Raw genomic sequence first — 22,872 nt, 5'->3', positions numbered from 1 at the left:
GTGGTTCTCAGAACCAATAGGTTCTCTTTAAAGAGGCTCTGTCACCAGATTTTGCAACCCCTATCTGCTATTGCAGCAGATAGGCGCTGCAATGTAGATTACAGTAACGTTTTTATTTTTAAAAAACTAGCATTTTTGGCCAAGTTATGACCATTTTTGTATTTATGCAAATGAGGCTTGCAAAAGTACAACTGGGCGTGTTGAAAAGTAAAAGTCCAACTGGGCGTGTATTATGTGCGTACATCGGGGCGTTTTTACTACTTTTACTAGCTGGGCGTTCTGACGAGAAGTATCATCCACTTCTCTTCAGAACGCCCAGCTTCTGGCAGTGCAGACACAGCCGTGTTCTGCGTCACTCACAGGTCCTGCATCGTGTCGGACGAGCGAGGACACATCGGCACCAGAGGCTACAGTCGATGTAGCTACTTACCTGCAAACGCTGATGCTGCTGCAGAATCAACTGTAGCCTCTGGTGCCGATGTGGCCAACACGATGCAGGACCTGGGGCAGGAAGTGAGTGACGTCACAGCGTGATCTCTCGAGAACAGCTGTGTGTCTGCACTGCCAGAAGCTGGGCGTTCTGAAGAATAAAAAATAAAAACGTTACTGTAATCTACATTGCAGCGCCGATCTGCTGCAATAGCAGATAGGGGTTGCAAAATCTGGTGACAGAGCCTCTTTAAGTATACCCAAAAGGTCATGATTTCAGAACATCCCATAGAAAACTCCTGTAGCAATTACTAATGCTGTGACAATAATTATATCAACTGTGCAATGCTAAAAAAAAACAAGACATGAGGGTACTTGAGACCCGGTGTTGAGAAACACTGCTCTGTGCCAATTGAAGGCAGAGCATTAATGCTGCCGTGCAAAGGATCAATCAATTTGTCCAGTTGGGCTGTCCCTGATGCAATATGAAAAGTTACCCACAGTGCCTTGCTGTGTTCTCATTGAGGAGCACACAAACTCCGCAAAAGTGTAAATAATTGTGCCGCAACAATGCTTAACCCGTTAACCCATCGTGTTTCTACGTCGGTCACTAACGGGCCTTATTCCGATGCCATAGACTTTTTACGTCGCGGCATCGGAATAAATTTACAGAGCAGGGAGCTGTCAAATCTCCCTGCTCTCAGCTGCCAGAGGCAGCTGAGGGCTGGGAGCGTCCCTGCTCTGCCGTGTGAGATCGATATAAGTATCGATCTCACACGTTTAACCCCTCAGATGCGGTGCTCAATAGCGAGCACCGCATCGGAGTTGTTTTGGAGAGAGGGAGGGAGCTCCCTCTCTCCCCCACCGACACCCGGCGATACGATCGCTGAGTGTCTGTGTCTCTAATGGCAGCCGGGGGTCTAATAAAGGCCCCCCCAGGTCTGCCTGGAGTGAATGCCTGCTAGATCATGCCACAGGCATGACCTAGCAGATGCCTGTCCGTGTTAAACGGCCAGGCAGTAATACACTGCAATACAAAAGTATTGCAGTGTATTATAAATGCGATCGCAGAATCGCATATTATAGTGCCCTAATGGGACTAGTAAAAAAGTGAAAAAAAAGTTTCATAATTAAAAAAAAAATGTGAAAAAAATTAAAAACCCAGCTTTTCCCCTTACAAAATGCTTTACTATTAAAAAAACAAAATAAAGTTAAGTTACACATATTTGGTATCGCCGCGTCCGTAACGACCCCGACTATAAATCTATTACATTATTTAACCCGCTCGGTGAACGGCGTAAAAAATGTAATAAAAAACTATGGAAAAATTGCTGTTTTCTGTGAATACTGACTTTAAAAAAAATGTGATAAAAAGTGATCAAAAAGTCGCATCTACTCCAAAATGGTACCAATAAAAACTACAAGTCTTCCCGCAAAAAAAAAGCCCTCACACAACCGCATCGGCGAAAAAATAAAAACGTTACGGCTCTTCAAATATGGAGACACAAAAACAAATAATTTTGAAAAAAAAAGTGTTTTTACTGTGTAAAAGTAGTAAAACATACAAAAACTATACAAATTTGGTATCGTTGCAATCGTAACAACCCGCTGAATAAAGTTATTGTGTTATTTATACCACACGGTAAACGGCGTAGATTTAGGACGCAAAAAAGGGGGGCGAAATTTCTGATTTTTTTCTATTCCCCCCCAAAAAAAAGTTAATAAAAGCTAATCAATAAATAATATGTCCCCCAAAATGGTGCTATTGAAAAGTACAACTTGTCCCGCAAAAAACAAGACCTTATACAGCTGTGTCGACGCAAAAATAAAAACGTTATAGCTCTTGGAATGCGACGATTTTAAAACGTAAAAAATAGCTTGGTCATTAAAGAGGCTCTGTCACCAGATTTTGCAGCCCCTATCTGCTATTGCAGCAGATCGGCGCTGCAATGTAGATTACAGTAATGTTTTTATTTTTAAAAAACGAGCATTTTTGGCCAAGTTATGACCATTTTCGTATTTATGCAAATGAGGCTTGCAAAAGTACAACTGGGCGTGTTGAAAAGTAAAAGTACAACTGGGCGTGTATTATGTGCGTACATCGGGGCGTGTTTACTGCTTTTACTAGCTGGGCGTTGTGTATAGAAGTATCATCCACTTCTCTTCACAACGCCCAGCTTCTGGCAGTGCAGACACAGCCGTGTTCTCCAGAGATCACGCTGTGACGTCACTCACAGGTCCTGCATCGTGTCAGACGAGCGAGGACACATCGGCACCAGAGGCTACAGATGATTCTGCAGCAGCATCGACGTTTGCAGGTAAGTCGATGTAGCTACTTACCTGCAAATGCTGATGCTGCTGCAGAATCAACTGTAGCCTCTGGTGCCGACACGATGCAGGACCTGTGAGTGACGTCACAGATCTGCACTGCCAGAAGCTGGGCGTTGTGAAGAGAAGTGGATGATACTTCTCATCAGAACGGCCAGCTAGTAAAAGTAGTAAACACGCCCCGATGTACGCACATAATACACGCCCACATGGACTTTTACTTTTCAACACGCCCAGTTGTACTTTTGCAAGCCTCATTTGCATAAATACGAAAATGGTCATAACTTGGCCAAAAATGCTCGTTTTTTAAAAATAAAAACGTTACTGTAATCTACATTGCAGCGCCTATCTGCTGCAATAGCAGATAGGGGTTGCAAAATCTGGTGACAGAGCCTCTTTAAGGTCCAAAATAGGCTGGTCATTAAGGGGTTAATGGTTCCTGCTAAACATTAGCAACAGGCAGGAGTCACCATGTTACTCAGTCTTAATAAATATTATGAAAATTGTTGCTTGGGGGAATCTGCTAGAACGATCGTATAGCTCATGAAGACGTCAGTACTCCAGTCAGTCTTTATTGAATGTACATAAAAATGCTCATTAAATATGCAACAAATCCTAGTTCCCATTTTTCCTGGATTTTGTTTTCTCGCATGGCTATGTATCGCTAAGACTTATTAAAAAGACAATGCCAATACCCCTTTCCCTGAATTTGACTTTATATACTGAGGCACTAGATTGCCCTACATGACTGTATAAACATACTTTTTTTTTTTTAATTATTCGTAGTCCCCCCTTTTTTATCTACATCCTGCACTTTCCCTCTGTAGTTTATAGAAAATTTATAATAGCTTAAAAAAAAAAAAAAAAAAAGAAGAAGATGATTCAATATTGTGCACTTATTCCATACATTTGCCTGTTGGCGACGACCTAATAAGGTTGGAGGGAAAACGTATAATGCAAAACCACTGTATGAAATATCCTAAAAACACTTTATACAGTACTTTGTATCATGTTCCTTAAGAGTAGAATGCACTTTACATAAAGATATACCAGAAAGTAAGCATAGTATAAAATGCATTTACAATATGGGACAGGCCAGGATACATATACATGTTCGCTTATGATCGCACCCAGCTTCATTGCTGATAGGGCTCTCGAGATCAAAAATCTCCAACCTTCGATTAATGCTGTGGAGTATACTAGAAAGATGCTTACTTATGTTCGCAAAAGTGCACCGATTTCCCATTCGGACTGCGAGTCACGTGATGCCGGCTGCAAAGGTCACTGCCACTGATGTTCCGTACATTGCTTCCCGCATCCCTTGCGGCTGTATGCACAGAATGTCATCGCTAAAATCGCCTAAATTTGGCCGGAATTGCTGTTACTTCTACTGAGCACGCGCTGGCAGACACAGGCATGTGTCTGTCCCAAAATTTGCTTGCACAATGGACTATGGGAAATGTAGTCTTTGCGGCTCTGGCAAGCCCAGGGACCAGAAGTGCCCCATTTAAACAAAACAGCATGCACCTCCCGCATCAGGTCGACAAAAAAAATAATTTATATATATATATATTCATTTTTTTTAATTTTCTTTGATTTCTTGACCAGATTAAAAAAATGCTTAGGGTCCCTGAAAATTCTTAGCAGGAATGTATCACCTATATAGTTACTAGTTAAAAGAAAATAGTGAAACATATACATTTTTTTTCTCATCTGTTTTTATTTTCCAATTGTTTTTTTTTAAATTATTTTCTATACATGATTACGGGTGCGGCCAACATGTCTGAGCAGCTACTCGGCTGAGTTAACAGTATTCAGAGATGAGCTTTACAGAAGTCACATGGGCAATAGGAAACAATGGTCTGGATATGACTCAATGACTTCTATAGGAGAGTTTTCTAGGCAGGCTCTGGGCAGAGGTCACTATGCAGGGAGGAGGGGAGCTGTATCCATCAACCATAGTCAATGGTGGGGATCCTGTGTTATCTGCCTCATTTTATAATAGAGGTGCTACCTTTCGTTGTAATTCGGCCTGTAATGATAATGAGATGACTGCTGAAAAGTGATCTCTACAGAACAGTTAGTGTCAGTCTATTATAAGGGCCCTTACACCGGCCAATTATCGAGCAAGAGAGGCTTCACAAAACGCTCGTTCCCGATAATTGCCCTGTGTAAACAGAGCAACCGTCAGCCGATGAACCACCAAATGCTCGATCATCGACTGATTGTATAATTTACGCAGTACAAAATATTATCGTTGTCAGCAGCACAAACAGGGCGATGCACTGCCGACATGATAGAAATGTATGGGGACGACTGATCGGAGTAATAAGCACTCGTCCCCATACATAGCTTCTTGTGAAAAGGCGCAAACAAGCGCCAAACGAGCTGTCTCGATCGGCGCTCGTTTTTACGGCCCTCATTGGGCCCTGTAATAGGACCTTAAGGCTCAGTGGCAAGAGTGAAAACTGCAAGAATTCAGAATTTGCTTTTTATAAATACAGATCGTGACATGAAAAACAAAAAAAACATTTAAAATAAAAATTTGCTTTAAAACAGTGTCATTTTCCCTTTAAGACTGCAATATAAGAAGATACAACGTCAAAACTATTGTAATTCATAATTTGCAACATATTGAAGTAGTATCTTTCTTCAAGAATGACATACCTTCATTGTATCCGATCACACTTTACGTGTGCACTATTCTGACCAATCAAGTAGTTAACAATGTTCTGCTTAAACTTCTGATTAATACACCACATCTGCCCATAATTTATCATATGAAAGAAAAAAGGACAAGTATTTTACAGTTACATTCCCACACACGTACAATTGCACTTATCCCATAAAATTCATTGCTACATATGTATTATATTTACAGACTTTCTTTTTTTTTAGTCTATAGCTACAATTAATTAGTATATTATTAAAGTGTAATCCCAGCTATAAATAATATGATAAATGCCAAGAAATTAACTTAGCAAGCAGTTTAACCATATGTTCTGTTAAGAATCGGTCTTCAGGTTGGTTGAAACCCAAAGCACCAATGCCTTTATCGTGTAGATACTTGGCAAAAGTATTATACAGAAGAAAATCATGGCTGCTTTCTTCAAAAAACAGTGCACCACCTGCCCACAGGTTGTGTGCGGTACTGCAACAGACACAACCTGTGGACAAGTGTGGCACGGTTTCTGCAAGAAAGCAGCCATGTTTTTCTAATCCTGCATTTAACATACACATTTCATGGCTGGATATACATGGTAATAAAATATAAAGATCCACAGTATTTCACATTTTCAGGTTAAAAATGATATACAACGCTTATTCAAAGTGAAGGCAGTCAAGCATGTACCCTTATCCCCTGCCAGCCCATTTATTGCTGACACAAGGTACTAGTACTCAGTAATGTCACTGGTTTCTAGAGACGTGATAAGCAGATTTCTGAAGGCCTGACTCCACTTTAGAATCAGTAGTTACACAAAGTATAAAGTGACAAACCATCCCAGTACAAGAACAAAGTTCTCTCTAAACAAATACATAAAAAAACAACACATTAGGTAGGTCAGTAGTAAAGAGCTTAAAAGGAGTTGTCCAGACACAGACTGGTTTTTCATACTGATGACCTATCCACAGGACCCGGACCGATCAGCTGTTCCGGCTGCCTCCTGGCATCGATGTTATGCAGTGTTCAGTGCTGGAAGCAGATTGCTCCGTGCACTGCATAGTGGCCGTGCTGCAGAACTGCGACTCTGCTGCTATTCATTTGAATAGGAGCAGAGCTGCAGTACTGCAGCACGGCCGCTATAGTGTCACTGGAGCTATCTGCTTTCAGCACAGACATTCGGTGTCAGGAGGCAGCTGATCTGTGCAGGGTCCCGGTGTCTGACCTCCACAAACCATATACTAATGACCTATCTTGTGGATAGGGCATCAGTATGAAAAAAACGGTCGTGCCCGGACAACCCCTTATTACAATCAAGCAAAGTAAATGGAAAGTACTAACATACAATGAAGTTCTGGGTAAGAGACTTGCATTAAAATCTGAAAACAATATTATTAATGACTGGGGCAGTATTTATATGGAAAGGGAAATGCACTTGTCATGTTTTGCAATAATTCATAAGTGTCCTGCATTGGACGTATATCAAAAACATGGCAAACGCTCCTGAATACATCACAATCTCATATTTTTATGTCGCTGGCTAAAACCGAACCACATAAATAGGCACAGACCACTTACTAATAGTGCAAAAGTCTATTTAATCAAAGCATATTAGTGGGAAGTTAGTTGCTGGAGGTTGAAGGATGAAACTTCTGGAATTCTTTCATTAATTTCTTCTTTTTCTTCTCAGGAATGGCAAAACTCCCATCCACCATTGTTATTAACTGCTGTATTTCCTTTCCTGTGTAATTATACCTCTGTGTTTCATATTCTTTAACGGTTAAACGTTGACAAAATGTAAAGCCTGCCGAAGGAAAACAATTAAACAGACGTTTTGAGAATATCCATGAACTTTACTAATTGGCAAATATTGCAATTCTTATAGACTATTCTTAAAGGTAACTCCATCTTACACACTTATGGCATATGCACAGAAAATGCCATAAATGGATGATCGGTGTAGGCCCCACCACTGGGACCCACACCTATCGGGAGTCCTGTGATCCTCGTTCTCTCTCTGCGACCTGCACCTATCTATCCCCCGCACTTCTGGCATATCCTGTGGATATACCATAAATGAGTAAGGATCTGAAGGAGTCCAACAGCTTGTGCAAATTTCTGGAGCAATTGGAGTCCCATTTCTCTGATACAGAGCTCCAGATCACATACATAGACAGAATTAAATGGTAAAATATTGTCTGCCTGCAGCCACCAAGAGAAACTTGTTGCATACTGTTCGTACAATGAACTCAATAAAACAGTGAAGTAAGGTTATAAGCTCTCTAGGAGTGAATGCAGGCAGCAGGGCCGGACTGGGACAAAAGATCAGCCCTGGCATTTCCTGTACATGCAATATGTTTGCGCGGTCGCGGGCCCAGCTTACAGCTATACAAAAACATTTTACATAGTGTGATGCTCTGAGAATTGCTGCCTTGCTTTTGTGCTACTTAGATATTCAATAAATCACTAAATACACGCAAACTGCTAAGAGCAGCATAATTCACACGTTTATGTATGTGTATATATATATATATATATATATATATATATATATATATATATATATATATATATACACACACACACACACACACACACACACACACATACAGTGAAGGAAATAAGTATTTGATCCCTTGCTGATTTTGTAAGTTTGCCCCATGTCAAAGACATGAACAGTCTAGAATTTTTAGGCTAGGTTAATTTTACCAGTGAGAGATAGATTATATATTAAAAAAAAAAGAAAATCACATTGTCAAAATTATATATATTTATTTGCATTGTGCACAGGGAAATAAGTATTTGATCCCCTACCAACCATTAAGAGTTCAGCCTCCTCCAGACCAGTTACACGCTCCAAATCAACTTGGTGCCTGCATTAAAGACAGCTGTCTTACATGGTCACCTGTATAAAAGACTCCTGTCCACAGACTCAATTAATCAGTCTGACTCTAACCTCTACAACATGGGCAAGACCAAAGAGCTTTCTAAGGATGTCAGGGACAAGATCATAGACCTGCACAAGGCTGGAATGGGCTACAAAACCATAAGTAAGATGCTGGGTGAGAAGGAGACAACTGTTGGTGCAATAGTAAGAAAATGGAAGCCATACAAAATGACTGTCAATCGACATCGATCTGGGGCTCCATGCAAAATTTCACCTCGTGGGGTATCCTTGATCCTGAGGAAGGGGAGAGCTCAGCCGAAAACTACACGGGGGGGGGGGGGGGGGGAACTTGTTAATGATCTCAAGGCAGCTGGGACCACAGTCACCAAGAAAACCATTGGTAACACATTACGCCGTAATGGATTAAAATCCTGCAGTGCCCGCAAGGTCCCCCTGCTCAAGAAGGCACATGTACAGGCCCGTCTGAAATTTGCAAATGAACATCTGGATGATTCTGAGAGTGATTGGGAGAAGGTGCTGTGGTCAGATGAGACTAAAATTGAGCTCTTTGGCATTAACTCAACTCACCGTGTTTGGAGGAAGAGAAATGCTGCCTATGACCCAAAGAACACCGTCCCCACTGTCAAGCATGGAGGTGGAAACATTATGTTTTGGGGGTGTTTCTCTGCTAAGGGCACAGGACTACTTCACCGCATCAATGGGAGAATGGATGGAGCCATGTACCATCAAATCCTGAGTGACAACCTCCTTCCCTCCACCAGGACATTAAAAATGGCTCGTGGCTGGGTCTTCCAGCACGACAATGACCCGAAACATACAGCCAAGGCAACAAAGGAGAGGCTCAAAAAGAAGAACATTAAGGTCATGGAGTGGCCTAGCCAGTCTCCAGACATTAATCCCATCGAAAACTTATGGAGGGAGCTGAAGATCCGAGTTGCCAAGCGACAGCCTCGAAATCTTAATGATTTACAAATGATCTGCAAAGAGGAGTGGGCCAAAATTCCATCTAAATGTGTGCAAACCTCATCATCAACTACAAAAATGTCTGACTGCTGTGCTTGCAAACAAGGGTTTTGCCACCAAGTATTAAGTCTTGTTTGCCAAAGGGATCAAATACTTATTTCTCTGTGCACAATGCAAATAAATATATATAATTTTGACAATGTGATTTTCTGTTTTTTTTTTATATAATCTATCTCTCACTGGTAAAATTAACCTAGCCTAAAAATTCTAGACTGTTCTGTTGACAGTGGGCAAACTTACAAAATCAGCAAGGGATCAAATACTTATTTCCTTCACTGTACATACACATATATACATACACACACGTCATATACTGTACATACGACTAATGTCATCATACAGTAATACTGATATATAAAGGTATATTCAAACTGCTGCCTAGCGGCAAACAGACCCCCCCCCCCCATGTGCTCCTTATACCTGTGTTAAGAGTCCATGTTTTTTTTGCATATCTATTCATTTTAAGAGTAGAGTTCATTTGCCTCTAATTTACGAGACGGAGTGTGAAAGATCCAAGTTTTCATGCATATTTATACGTTGAAATAGTTTTAAATTAAAATATTAATCTATGCACTGAATTCCCTCATTAACCCCTTAACGACGAGCGACTGATATATCCGTTGCAAGCAGGTGTTCATTCCCACATAGTGACGGATATATCCGTCGCGCTGATCGGGTTGATACTGCCAGTGTACCCACGTGATCAGAGGCCGGAGCACGGGTGTTATATACAGCCTGGCTCCTGCCGCAATCGCAGCGCGCTCTGATTCCGGCAGTTTAACCCCTTAAGATGCTGCTGTCAATAGCAACAGTGGCACCTAATGTGTTTGACAGAGGGAGCTCCCTCTGTCACCCCATCGACGCCCACGCAAAGAAATCGCGGGGCGCCGTCAGGTTTCCATGGCAGCCAGGGGCCTAACAAAAGCCCCCAGGTCTGCCTTCAGCATCTGCCTATTAGGCCATGCTAGAGGCATGGCCTAATAGATTGCCTGTCAGTTTTACACGGACAGGCAATAATGCTTTGGTATACTAAGTATACCAAAGCATTATATAAGCGATCAGCCGATCGCATAGTGAAGTCCCCTAGTGGGACAAAAAATAAAAGAAAAAGTAAAACCGTTAAATAAAGTTTATGGAAAAAAATAAAATACAAAAAAAGTTAATCAATAAGTCCCATGTCCACCAAAATACCACCAATGAAAACTACACCTTGTCCCGCAAAAAAAAAGCCCACTCAAACCTAAAACACATGCCACACCCACGTTACTCAGATCTAAGACCTATATGAGCCACTCACACCTAGGTCATATGCTGCACAAGAAGCACTAACACCTAGGCCCCATGCTGCACCCGCATTACTCACACCTCTAACCCATTCCGGGTCCAAAGCTGCTTTTATTGGTTTAGAATACAGCAGTGCCTTTCTTCTTTTCTCTTAACTAACAAAGTCTGTGAAACCTGCTGGTGCCGCCCCACACCCACGAACCAAGACCCTAACGATTATTAATAACTGTGTGGGTGGAAGCTAGACAGCCCTCTGTGCACAAGCCCATATTCTCCAGAATTGCCAGATGCCCAATCCGGCCCTGGCAGGCAGAATCTTATTTAACTTATATTATGAAATCCCATATCGCGACCATATCAACAGCATCTGCGGCACCTAAGTGGTTTCACAGAAGTAAGAGGCTGTGATCGCAGGGTGTCATTTAACAGCCAGAAGTCTAACAAAGGCCCCCAGACCTGCCATCATTATGTGCCTATCTGTCAGTATATCACGGACAGGCACGGATGGTTAGAAATACCAAGTATTTCAAAACATTATAAACGTTTATAAATTATAAAGCTTCAAATCCAATAGTGGGACAAAAAATAAATAAAATGGAATATAAAAAGAAAAAGTTTCATAGAAAAAAAATAAAATTAATACAAATTAATCAGCAAGTTCTCCAAAAGTGTGCTAAATATATACCTGGTCTCACAAAAAACAAGCCCTCATACAACTAAGTTGACCAAAAAATAAATAAATTTGAATTAATAAATTGACGGACAAAATCTAAATTCCGCAGCATGTCAATTTATGCACTTGTGTTTTTTTTTTACAGAAAGCCAAGTGCGACTCTTGCAACGTAACCGCAGCGATAGTACTGCAAAAAACGCAACTCTGTAAAAAAAAAAAAAAAAATCATGCCTTCCCAGAGCGCCCTCCTTCCTGCAATCCAGCCTGGGATGATCTTTCATCCCCTGTGACCGCTGCAGCCAATCACAGGCTGCAGCATCACATGGCCTGCGATGTCATTGTAGGATGACAGACTACACACAGAAAAGAGGGAGGGGGTAAGTGTCTACTTTTTTCCCCCAAGCACTGCTTCCCGCAGCGGAAATTCCATCCGAAAAAACGCGGTGCGTGGTGCGATTTTTTTCGTACATAAGCGAGTTCCATGTTGGACGCTGCGCAGTTTTTATGCAGCGTATCCGACCCGTAGGAACCCAGCCTAAGACTGGCTATTTCCACGCAGCCCACAAATGGTTTAAGATATACAGGTTAAAGCTATTCACACTGGCAAGATTCTTCCTGAATACCTGAAAGTTCATCTGGGTCTCCTCCATTCTGCAGGCTTCTCAACTTTGTACTAACAAGGTCAAGTAGCTCCATGGGTGTCTGTGTAAACACAAACCACATATATTCATTGCTATGAAATTAATAAATATTTAGTATACTGATAAATTCTGCTCAATGTAGTCTCTTAGTCTTCCTGCCAGAGGGAAAATGTAAAATAGTCCTTAAAGGGGTTGTAACTACGAGAGAGATTTTTTGACATATCCACAGGATATGTCAAATGTCCGATAGATACAGGTCCCCCACCTATCTCCAGAACGGGGCCCCCTAAACCCCATTCAGCCGCTCTGTGTTGCAGCTGAATGAGGTGAATTGCGACAATGAAAAAGGTTATATAGTCGCGAGTTACGTAAACAGCTGAGCTACACTGTTTCCGTAACTCCCATAGCAGTGAATGGCAGTTACGGAAGCAGCATGCGAGCTATGCTGTTTCCGTAACTACCATTCAGTTCAGAGATGGGACCCGCATCGATCTGACATTTGTGACCTATCCTGTGGATAGGTCATAAATGTCTCATGGGAAAACCCCTTTAAAGTGTCCAAAAAAAACAAAAAACAAAACACGGGCTTTCATATCTTCCTTCTAAGCTGAGATATAGTTGCTTAGGGTAACAGGCCCGAAGCCTAAAGAGATTCCGACTACAACATTTCCTGTATGTATATCGGTCCGGTACAGTGCTATCAACAAAAGCTTGTATGGGTTTTCTGATCTATAAACAGACTTACTTTGAAGAGGTCTCTTGAATGATCCAATAAAAACAATGTAAATTGTTCACTTTGTCCTCTTGATACTGTCGGGTTGAGAACAATGACTTTCGTGAATATTTTTAACACCATTATTTTGTTATCAAACTGGAAAAAAAACAAATCACAACATTATGTTTACAATAAAGACTGAAGTTATTATTCAAGTTGCAAAAAAGAAAAAATAAAGTATGGTATTCTGATCTAAATAATAAGTATTTCTTCAGCAAACATTCATAAAGCACCTGGTTCCTTCCATGAAGCTGGTTTCACACACAGTTTAGAAGAGAGGAAAAAAAACGTTGTAGCCAGATATGGGAAAGCCTACACAAACAGCATTTTGTTTTTAAGGGTTAGTGGCGTTTTTATCAAAACACAGCATGCTTTATGTATGGTGTTCATTCTAGTGTTCTTAATAGGCTTCTCTATAGAACTTCAAAAAAACAGTAAAAACACATGTACAAAATAAAAAAACCTCAATAAAAATACATGGAAAAAAAAAGTGCATGTGAAAGAAGCCTAAAAATGAATGGCTCTTTATGACCTAATATCTTAGAGCGTACCTCATCTCCAGAGGGCTGCAGACTTCCTGCTAGGATGTCCCCCCCACACGCAGAAAACCGTTCTCACTGTAACACATTCTTTAGAAGCAGAGGCATTCATGTAGGACATTATACAGCAGAAATTAGAAGTGTAGCTGTAATCCAGCACAGAGGTGAGAAAACACTTACTGGAAGCTGCAGCAGCATCTTTGTGTGTCTCCCTCCATCTGCCTCCCTCTCCCTCCCCTGAGCATAATCTTCTATGGGGCGATCATAAGTGAAGAATGAGGCAATTTTCTCTAATAAGATATATTACAAAGTGTCTTATATTGGCTTGTACAATTTATGCAAAGTTTGTTGAAATAACAGTGATCATTTAATACTTCCATGTATAGGGGAACAAGATCTACTCTCAACCATTGGCAGTATTGTTTATACAAAGGCTGGACTGAGTGGTCAAGCAATCCTGCAATGACCAAGGACTCAGCAGCAATGGGGTTCACAGTGTTTAAATGGTCCCCAATTTTTCAAACAACTTATGCTGATCTTATAGTATACCTGATATAGATCAACTTTGTAATTTACTTGTTAAAGCTTAGATGTTTTATCAATGCAAATTCTGTGTGAAGATACAGCCACTAGGTGTCTCCCCTTCCAGTAATCTGCTGTCCACCCCCTGCTGTCAATCAAAATCCATTCCTACTTACAGAGCAGACGGACTGCAGCAGGTGGGGGTTTGTCACTTCACTGCCTGAAAATACAAGTCCATGGAGAAGGGAAGGGGAGCAGCAGAGGAAGAGACAGATGCTTTGTCCATATAAGTCTGGGGGGGGGGGGGGGGGCGGGAAGCAGGAGCAGAGTGAGAAAGATACACACAGACGTGCTGCAGATTCTGGTATTATTTCTCACCCCAGTGCTTGATTCTCAGCTACACTACTTATTACTGCTGTATAATGTCCTTCATTCTGCTGCAGCCTGCAGTGTATAGAAAACATGATAGCAGTTAGGTCCCGCCCCACTGGCTCAGAGATCACTGAGAATTAGAGATCGAGCCTGCAGAGGGGAGAACTGATAAAAACAATCTCGGATACGAATCTTTTAATGACCAGAAATAGTGTGATTTCTCATGTACACACATAGGACAGCTTACTCTGAAAAGTCACCTGAAAAATTAGGTACGCTTTAACACTTGGGCAGATAATCTACAGAGCTCTACACATTAAGGCCGGATTCACACGAGCGTGTGCGTTTTGCGCTCGCAAAAAACGCGACGTTTTGCGTGCGCAAAAGGCACTTAACAGCTCCATGCGGCAGCCCGGTAAGATGCGCGGCTGCGTGATTTTCGCGCAGCTGCCATCGTTATGACACTCCATTTGGATGTTTGTAAACAGAAAAGCAAGTGGTGCTTTTCGGTTTTCATTCATAGTTTTACAGCTCTTGCGTGAATCACGCGCGTCCCACGGAAGTGCTTCCGTGTGATTTTCACGCACCCATTCACTTCAATGGGTGCGTAATGTGCGAAATACGCTCAAAGAACGGACATGTCGTGAGTTTTTTCGCAGCGGACTCACGCTGCGTAAAAATCACGCAACTGTCTGCACGGCCTCATAGACCAATATAGGTCCGTGCGTCCGTTGCACGGACGTATATCACGTTCATCTGAATAAGCCCTAAGTGATATCACCTCGCTAGAGACGTCACTAATTACATCAATAGTCAAAGCCAAAGTCTGTGTCAGGATAATCTCAGTCAACTTCAAATGCGCAACAACCACGGTTATCATTCACAGATTTTCCATCACGTTAGAAAATGTACGAGTTAACCAAGCTATCGCTCATCTCATTTTAAGATAGCTATTGCGAACATAGAAACTTAATTTTACAGCAAAGAATAAGGACTTGGTAACTTGCTGTAGACTTCAGTATCCTATCCTGTGTTTGACAAATAAAAACATAGTAGGGAAATCTCAGACTTCTAAATAGCATTGAGGCAAATCAACAAGATGATGGCTTTATTCATTAAGGTGCATCATGCCACGTGTATTCACCACCCATATATTGGATTTACATACTTCAGTAATAAATGGAAATGTAGTCGTTTATTTTAATCCACAGCTTACTTACAATCGTTTCTGGACATAAAAAACTTGTATAGGAGTATCTAAAAGTATGTCTACAACATTAGCATCTAGATGAGATGCACCCCAACCTCTTAGGCCTTATTCAGGCGAACGTGTCAGTTGTGTCCGCAAAAAACGGACACGTTTCTCACGCGTTGCAGTTCCGTGTGTGTTCCGTGTGGCATCAGTTGTTGATGTCTGTTTATGTACACATTTCTTTATTTAAAATTTTTTTCTCTTAATTTCTTATGAACTTGTGCATGAATCACAGACAGCACACGGATGTGTGTCTGTGTGCTGTCCGTGATTTTCAAGGACCCATCGACCTCAATAGGTGCAAGCAGCACAAAAAACAGCACATTAGGACATACAGCGAGTTTCACGCAACGGAAACACGCTGCGTGAAAAACACTGCATGTCTGAACGACTCCATTGAATTGCATAGGTCTGTGTGACGGCCATTGTTTTAACGGCCATCACACAGACATATTCAACGTTCATGTGAATAAGGCCTTATAATTTATGAGCCACTTTGAAATACAGAAGTTTGTGCAAGTCACACTGAATATTAAAAAGTGAACAAGTCTGATGAAAAGATTTGATGTAGTAATATATACCCCTATGGTACTTCCCTGGTGCCACTAGTGAACAATAAGAGCTGGAGTCGCCAACAGCTGGCCAGACATATGCAGCAGGCCTCAGAGCCACACATGGCTTTCAAGCAACTGGTTGGGGGAACACAGGTCCAGATGCATCACTACGAGCCACAAAGAATAGACGTTCTACATACCTGCTTCTGCAGCCGGTAGGAATCATTTTCAGAAGCTGCTACCAGGAAAATTATTAAGCGACGGAACTCCTCTCGCGCTTGTGGCATTAGCAATCTTAGGAAAAGCTGGACGGCTTCCAGAGCTTGACTTTGCTTTCTATTTTCTGCAATAAAAACACTTAATTAGCACCTATTAAATAATAATTAAAAAAACAAAACAGATAGTGGTTACAGTAATGGTGGTGGATTAAAAGACGATTCCACTGGTTCAGACTGTCATAATACCCAGAGATAACCCAAAGCAGAAATAGTGGCTACAAGTACAGAAAATTAGTTGCAAGGTGAATACAGTGGACTTCAGTTTCAGGCTTTGACAGGTCATGCCTGCACTTACAGTTCTGTGGTTTATCTGGACTGGAAATGTTTCCATTTAAAAGATACAGTAAAAATGTGCTCAGCAGTAAAACGATAGCTGCTGTACCTCATCATACAACAAAATCCATCATGATGTATGGCTCACACATACACTACATGGCCAATATGCATGGTGTACACACAGTATCACAATCACTGTCAGGCAGCTTTTAGGGACATGTGCAAATGGAGCAAGTACAGAATAAACCCCTTATGTAAACAAACAGCCAAAGATTAGGACTGGACATGTCGACATCCTCCAAAGAAAAAAGCAGGACAATGGAGCCTGTAGCACTACGTTCGGCTGTGTCGGATATCATCATGTAAGATTGATGCCTTATTGAAAATTCCTCAAATTCTAATGTACACGATACTGTATTTGGCGAGAATATTTACATTTTGACTAAGTTTGTAAGAACCAGAACAGGTATATGCAGCACATGAAGACTGTTATAACAGTAATATTACCTATACAAGCTGCTTAGATGTTGGCTCTCATTCCCTAAAGAGTACTGAGAATATGACAGAATACCTCCCCATTGGTTACTAGTCCCACTTTTAATTCATTCCATGCTACTAACACAAAAGATTGGTAGTTCTCACCCAGAAGTTCAATAATTCCCATTAAAATTTTAATCATACGGCAATCCAAAAACGGATCCCTTTCCTGGGAGTAATATTTAGTAATAACTTCAAATAGCATCTTCTTGTACAAGTCCAGATTTTCACCATTTCCATTAGTCTGAGATAACTGCTGGCTCAGCATCACAATCTGTTCATCAGGAAAATACTCCAAACACTCAACTGCTGCAGCAAGCCACGCGTCCATCCTAAAAAGAGAAACCAGAATGCTAACTACTGTTGTAAATAGCAGCCTGCCTTTTTCTTAGAAGTTTACAGAACTATGACCTGGACTCTGACTTCCTTGAAGCCCAGCCATTGTATTAGCGCATCACTGAAAGTGGTTTAAAGCAGCCCGTTAAATAAAAAAAAATTATAAAACACAAAAAATATCCCACAAAAAACATATTGGGGGTTGCTATTCATGCAATACCTTCATAAATTTAGATTTACTAAAAGTTAATATTTCAAATCACTTACTTGGGTAAATTTAGACTTTGTAGAATTTCTCTGTCCAGAAATGTGTTTGAAACAATCAAATCAGGAAAATGCTTCTTGTAATCTGCCTTAACTGGGGAGTCCAAGATGCCTTCCAAGACAGGAATGTGAATTAGCTGAAGAAGCCGAACCATCACTTGCTGTTTCCACACATTTTCAACATCTTTAAAGGATAGAAACAATGATGCTGTAAATATTACACATCTACATAAAAAGGTGTATTTGTATGTGAGAAGAGATAGGGAAACGTACATCTCACACGGCAGCATTGTTGGACACTTTACCTTTAGGAGAAGGGGCGCAAGATGGCTTACTGAAATCTTGGTTTAGATGTGCATTGGGAATTTCAGAAATACAGTGAAGTAGTTGGTTTAACTTCTCATTTGCAGGGTCCAGAGCTGATGGATTGCAGATTGTTACAACACATCCAGTCCTATATGTGACGGTAAAAAAAAAAGCATGTGACTACAATGCATTTAGTAATCTGAGCAGTGAAATCGGAGAATCTGCTCACCTATCTCAGTTACATACAAATTATATATATATATATATATATATATATATATATGTAGAAGAAATCCCACAGCACTCCAAAGTAGCAAAGCATGTGATTTATTCAGTCAACACAAGCTGCACCATTTCCGTCCTGCTATAGGACCTTTTTCAAGCATAGTGATACAACTGTATGAAGCATATAAAGCAAGAGGACGGAAACATGTGTGTGTGTATGTATATATATATATATAGATGACATCATACAGCAGTAATGAGCAGTGTAGCTGAGAATCCAGCACTGGGGTAAGATATAACACTTACTAGGAAGCTGCTGCAGCATGTGTAGCTCTGCCACTCACTCACCTCCTGCTCTCCCCTCCCCCTCCATATATTTCTGTGGGCTGCTGTAACCTGAACTCTCAGTGATATGATAGTCTGTCTCGTCTTGAGGAGACGAATTTAGCCGTAAATTCAGAGTGAGTGAACAGTTAGTAGCGGGGGTGAGTTGGGGGGGGGGGGGCAGTGGGGGTAGGGCCTTATAAGTGGAGAAAAATGCCTTTTTCTCTATTGCGGTATATTACAAAGTCTTACATTCGCTTGTACTATTGATTTACGCAAAGTTTGATGAAAAATTATTGACCATTTAAACCAGCGCTGCAGCCCCTTCAATTTTAGGATCAATGGGGGGTCCCAGTAATCAGACCCCCACCGATCTGAGAGTGATGGCATATCCGAGCATATGGGAAAAGTTGTTTACTCAATATGACCAACTCAACAAATGTTAAACGTGTATTAGTTGATGGCAATGAGTGCTGAACTATGGAATTTAGCTTTTACATGTCTCCAGGCATTTTATTGTACTGTTTTTGACGCTTTGGGGACTATAAATTGAAGATATACTAGGAAAGCTATTCCATCCAACCAAGCCGATCACCCAGTGAATGTAGAGAGAAAAAAAAAAAGCTCTAAAAAGGGAAATATGAAAAGAAGTAAGAAACAAATACTAACCTTGAGCGCCTCTTCTCTTTACCAAAGCTCTTCTCACCTGGGGAGCATTCAGCAGCACCTCTGGTTTTTAGAAACCTATAGAAATGACTATTACTGTCCTCAAAGACAAGCTCAGTTTCAGTCTTAAAAAGTTTTGCACCAACAGGTTCAAAGACTTTGTGGTCCATGAGGGCTTGGCACAGCTGCACTCCTTTAGTACGTGAAATATCATAGCTGCTTAAATACATATTCTGCATAAGATGGCAAAGTACAACGTCCACGGCATCGGAGCCTGCAAAGCAGTTGGGGTATGTTCTTAAGTGTTGCCGTCTATCCTTTACTTCTACTTGACATTTCAGTGACTGGATAATACTGTTCCACAAGTGTGTTGCCTGGAAGGGTCCAGTGTAGCCTGCAATATTAAAAAAAAAAAATAGGACATGACTAAAAAATAAGCAAAAATATATAAAGCTCACCTAACCGCCCACTGTTTAGATGGTGGGCAGTGAAGGTCCAGAACATACAGCGACATTGTTTGGCGTCGCTGTAGAAAAGGCTTATGAGCGCTCATCCTCTAAGCAGGAGCTGTAACCAACATCTCCTGTACTTAGAGAAGCCCGAGGACTGTGGCATAATCAAAGGAGATTCCCCTCTTCGATCGCGTCACAGGAAACCCGGTGGCGCGATCAGGGAATGGCGAACACTTCTGCAGTCAGTCCCGGGGTCCTAGAAAGGACCTCAGGGCTGACTGTTGAGTATGCCTGGTGTTACGGCACACAACTTCCCAGTGACACAGTATAATGTATTAGCATACGGGAGTACGCTAACACATTATAAGCATAAAATAAAATTGTTAAAAGGTTATCCCCTCATAGGATTAAAAAAAATAAATGTAACCAAATAATAATAAAGGCCTTGTTCACCTCAGCGTCTGGTTCCGTTGATGGGTTCCGTCAGACCTTTCCGTCGGGGGAACCCATGAACGGAAAGACAAACGTAAACCATAGCTTCCGTTTGCATTGCCATGGATGTTAATGGTAATGTTTCCCTTGCAATTGATTTCCGTTACGTAAGGTTTCCGGTTTTTAGCGGAAATAGCGTAGTCGACTGCGCTATTGTTTCCGCTAAAAAACAGAAACCTTACGGAACGGAGACAAACGGAAACCATTTGCAACTGCATATAACTAGAACTGTATTTTTCTTGCTGTGAAACATCTTATTGAACACGGTGAACCACGGATTTTGAAGTAAAGGGGAATGATTTGATCTTTATGCAGCCTCTCAGGCCCATATAGTTAGTAGGTCTACAAGGGAGAGAAGTATTGTTTGGACTCTGAATTTACACTTATGTGAAATGAAGAGCACCATGTTGGAAACTAGGTTTGCACATCATAGCCTATTATTAACCCCTTTCAGACACCCGCCATTTATATACAGCGGAGGTCAGAAGCGTCCGGTAGCGGCCTGTTACAGACGACACTTCACTGCAACGAGGGATCCCGCTCGCTTAACCACTTAAATGTCATGTTCAATCACGACAGCAGCATCTTAGCTGTTAGGGTATGTGCACACACACTAATTACGTCCGTAATATTCGGACGTATTTCGGCCGCAAGTACCGGACCGAACACAGTGCAGGGAGCCGGGCTCCAAGCATCATACTTATGTACGATGCTAGGAGTCCCTGCCTCGCTACAGGACAACTGTCACGTACTGAAAACATGATTACAGTACGGGACAGTAGTTCCACGGAGAGGCAGGGACTCCTAGCATCGTACATAAGTATGATGCTAGGAGCCCGGCTCCCTGCACTGTGTTCGGTCCGGGACTTGCGGCCGAAATACGTCCGTCAATTACGGACGTAATTAGTGTGTGTGCACATACCCTTAGAAAGAGAGGGGTGGCCCACTTCGACTGCTCATCGCCCCCCCCCCCCAGCGGGGTGCTGATGGTTCTCATGGCAGCTTGGGGACTAATGAAGGCCCCCAGGTTTGCCATCCTTGTATTTCTATTAATCCCTGCCAGAGTTTAATAAGAGCCTGTAAAAATCACAACATATTGCAATACATTAGGACTGTAATATATAATGCAAGCCCCCTTGGGGGACAAAAAAAAACACCCCCCCCCCCAAAAAAAAGACTGTACAATGCAGAATATATAATTTTTTTTAAAAAAGACCAAAAACCTTATCCTATTTTTCCTTAATAGCTTTGTAAACATAAAGAAATCCAAATATAAACGGGTATCGCCGCGTCCATAGACGCCTAAATTATTACAATATAACGTTATTTAACCCAAGGTGAACGCGGTAAAAAATAATTACATTTAAAACACAAGAATTGCGGGTTTTTATTTTTTTGGTCACTACAAAAATTGCCATAAAAAGTGATAAAAAAAAAAAAAAGCCTCATGTACCCTAAAATAGTACCAAAAACTACAGCTCGCTCCACAATAAATAAGCCCTCAGACCGCTCAAGCGACAGAAAAATAAAGACAGTTATGGCTCTCAGAATATGGTGACAAAACAAATTGTATTTTTAACAATTAGTTCTATCCTTGTAAAAAGTAGTAAAAAAAAACTATGTAAACTTAGCACCGCCATAATCATGTTGACCCGCAGGATGAAGCGAACGTCCGCTTTACTGCATGTGAATGCCGTAAAAACGAAAAATCGCTGTTTTTTTATTCCCTTTCCACCCCACAAAGAATTTTTTCCCAGTTTCCCCGTACATTATATGGTATAATAAACGGAGCGGTGAAATATTACAAACCATCCCGCAAATAAAAAAACTCAATCAGCTAGATCGACAGAAAAAAAATATGGTGGCTTTTGGAAGGAGGACAGGAAAAAAACGAAAATGAAAAAACTAAAAATGGCCTCAGAGGCAAGGGGTTAAATAGGGCCCTAAGGGGCTCCATGCAAGGGCGGGGGTGTTAGAGGTTAATTTGGGCCCCTGACAGCATTACCACCAGTACTGCAGAGGGTGCTATTGAACCCAGTCCCTTATGCCTGAGGGGGCCCCATATGATGACACCTGTAGTATGCGTGACCTGTGACCTACAGAAGTTGCATTGAACCCGGGAGCTTCAAGTTATCAGGTTTCACATGCTCCACCAGTTTGTAACCTTTGACCACCAGTTTGTAACCTTTGTACTGTGGCAAGGTCACGTTTCTTTATCCTGTATTATGCATTCAAATCCAATAAAAAAAATGAAAGGAAAAACATATGTAACGCACGCAATAATGGACATGGCTACATATATAGTGGCGGCTGTACAAAGCACTGCTCGTACTGATATACTTTATACGGACCGCTTTTACCTCTCCTACGTGCTCTGAGTTCTCCCATACTACGGATCCTACGGAACCTGGGAGTCAAATCTGCCGCCATCCCACCTGCTGATGTCACCTGTCGCCGGGTCCCACCATCACATGACGCTGACCGTCCAAGGGGAGAACTCTATGGGGCGTAGCTCAGCGGTTGACGTCATGTAGACGTATGCAGTCCTACAGCAGCCATCTTTAATTCTGGCAAGGACAGAATGCTCTAAGAGACGTTGGATCAGGTCTCCGCGCACTCTAATTTTGTGTTTTCTTTAGTATTGTTTATTAATTGATTACGAATCTGACAATATTTTGTGGAATTAAAAAAAAAAACAGTTGCGCGGACCATATTTTGTCTCGTTATACGTCATTGTCGTGAGAACGGAGGAGA

At 41.5% G+C, this 22,872-nt stretch overlaps 1 protein-coding gene across 1 annotated transcript; it reads right to left on the bottom strand.

Moving 5' to 3' along the window:
- Positions 1 to 6,574: 6,574 nt before the first annotated feature.
- Positions 6,575 to 22,678, bottom strand: DEPDC4 (DEP domain containing 4). The gene is made up of 9 exons (XM_075860076.1): positions 22,479 to 22,678; positions 19,178 to 19,568; positions 17,959 to 18,107; positions 17,657 to 17,837; positions 17,159 to 17,385; positions 16,163 to 16,305; positions 12,694 to 12,819; positions 11,931 to 12,009; positions 6,575 to 7,223 (listed from the first exon to the last, which is right to left on the bottom strand). Exons 1-9 carry the CDS (start codon positions 22,546 to 22,548, stop codon positions 7,042 to 7,044), a joined length of 1,548 nt encoding a protein of 515 aa, XP_075716191.1. The 5' UTR covers positions 22,549 to 22,678; the 3' UTR covers positions 6,575 to 7,041.
- Positions 22,679 to 22,872: the final 194 nt, after the last annotated feature.

This window comes from Rhinoderma darwinii, chromosome 3 (genome assembly GCF_050947455.1).
Source record: "Rhinoderma darwinii isolate aRhiDar2 chromosome 3, aRhiDar2.hap1, whole genome shotgun sequence".
NCBI classification, from domain to species: Eukaryota; Metazoa; Chordata; class Amphibia; order Anura; family Rhinodermatidae; genus Rhinoderma; species Rhinoderma darwinii.
The sequence above is the reverse complement of the archived record's forward strand: the minus strand, read 5'-3'. Positions and strand labels throughout refer to the sequence as shown.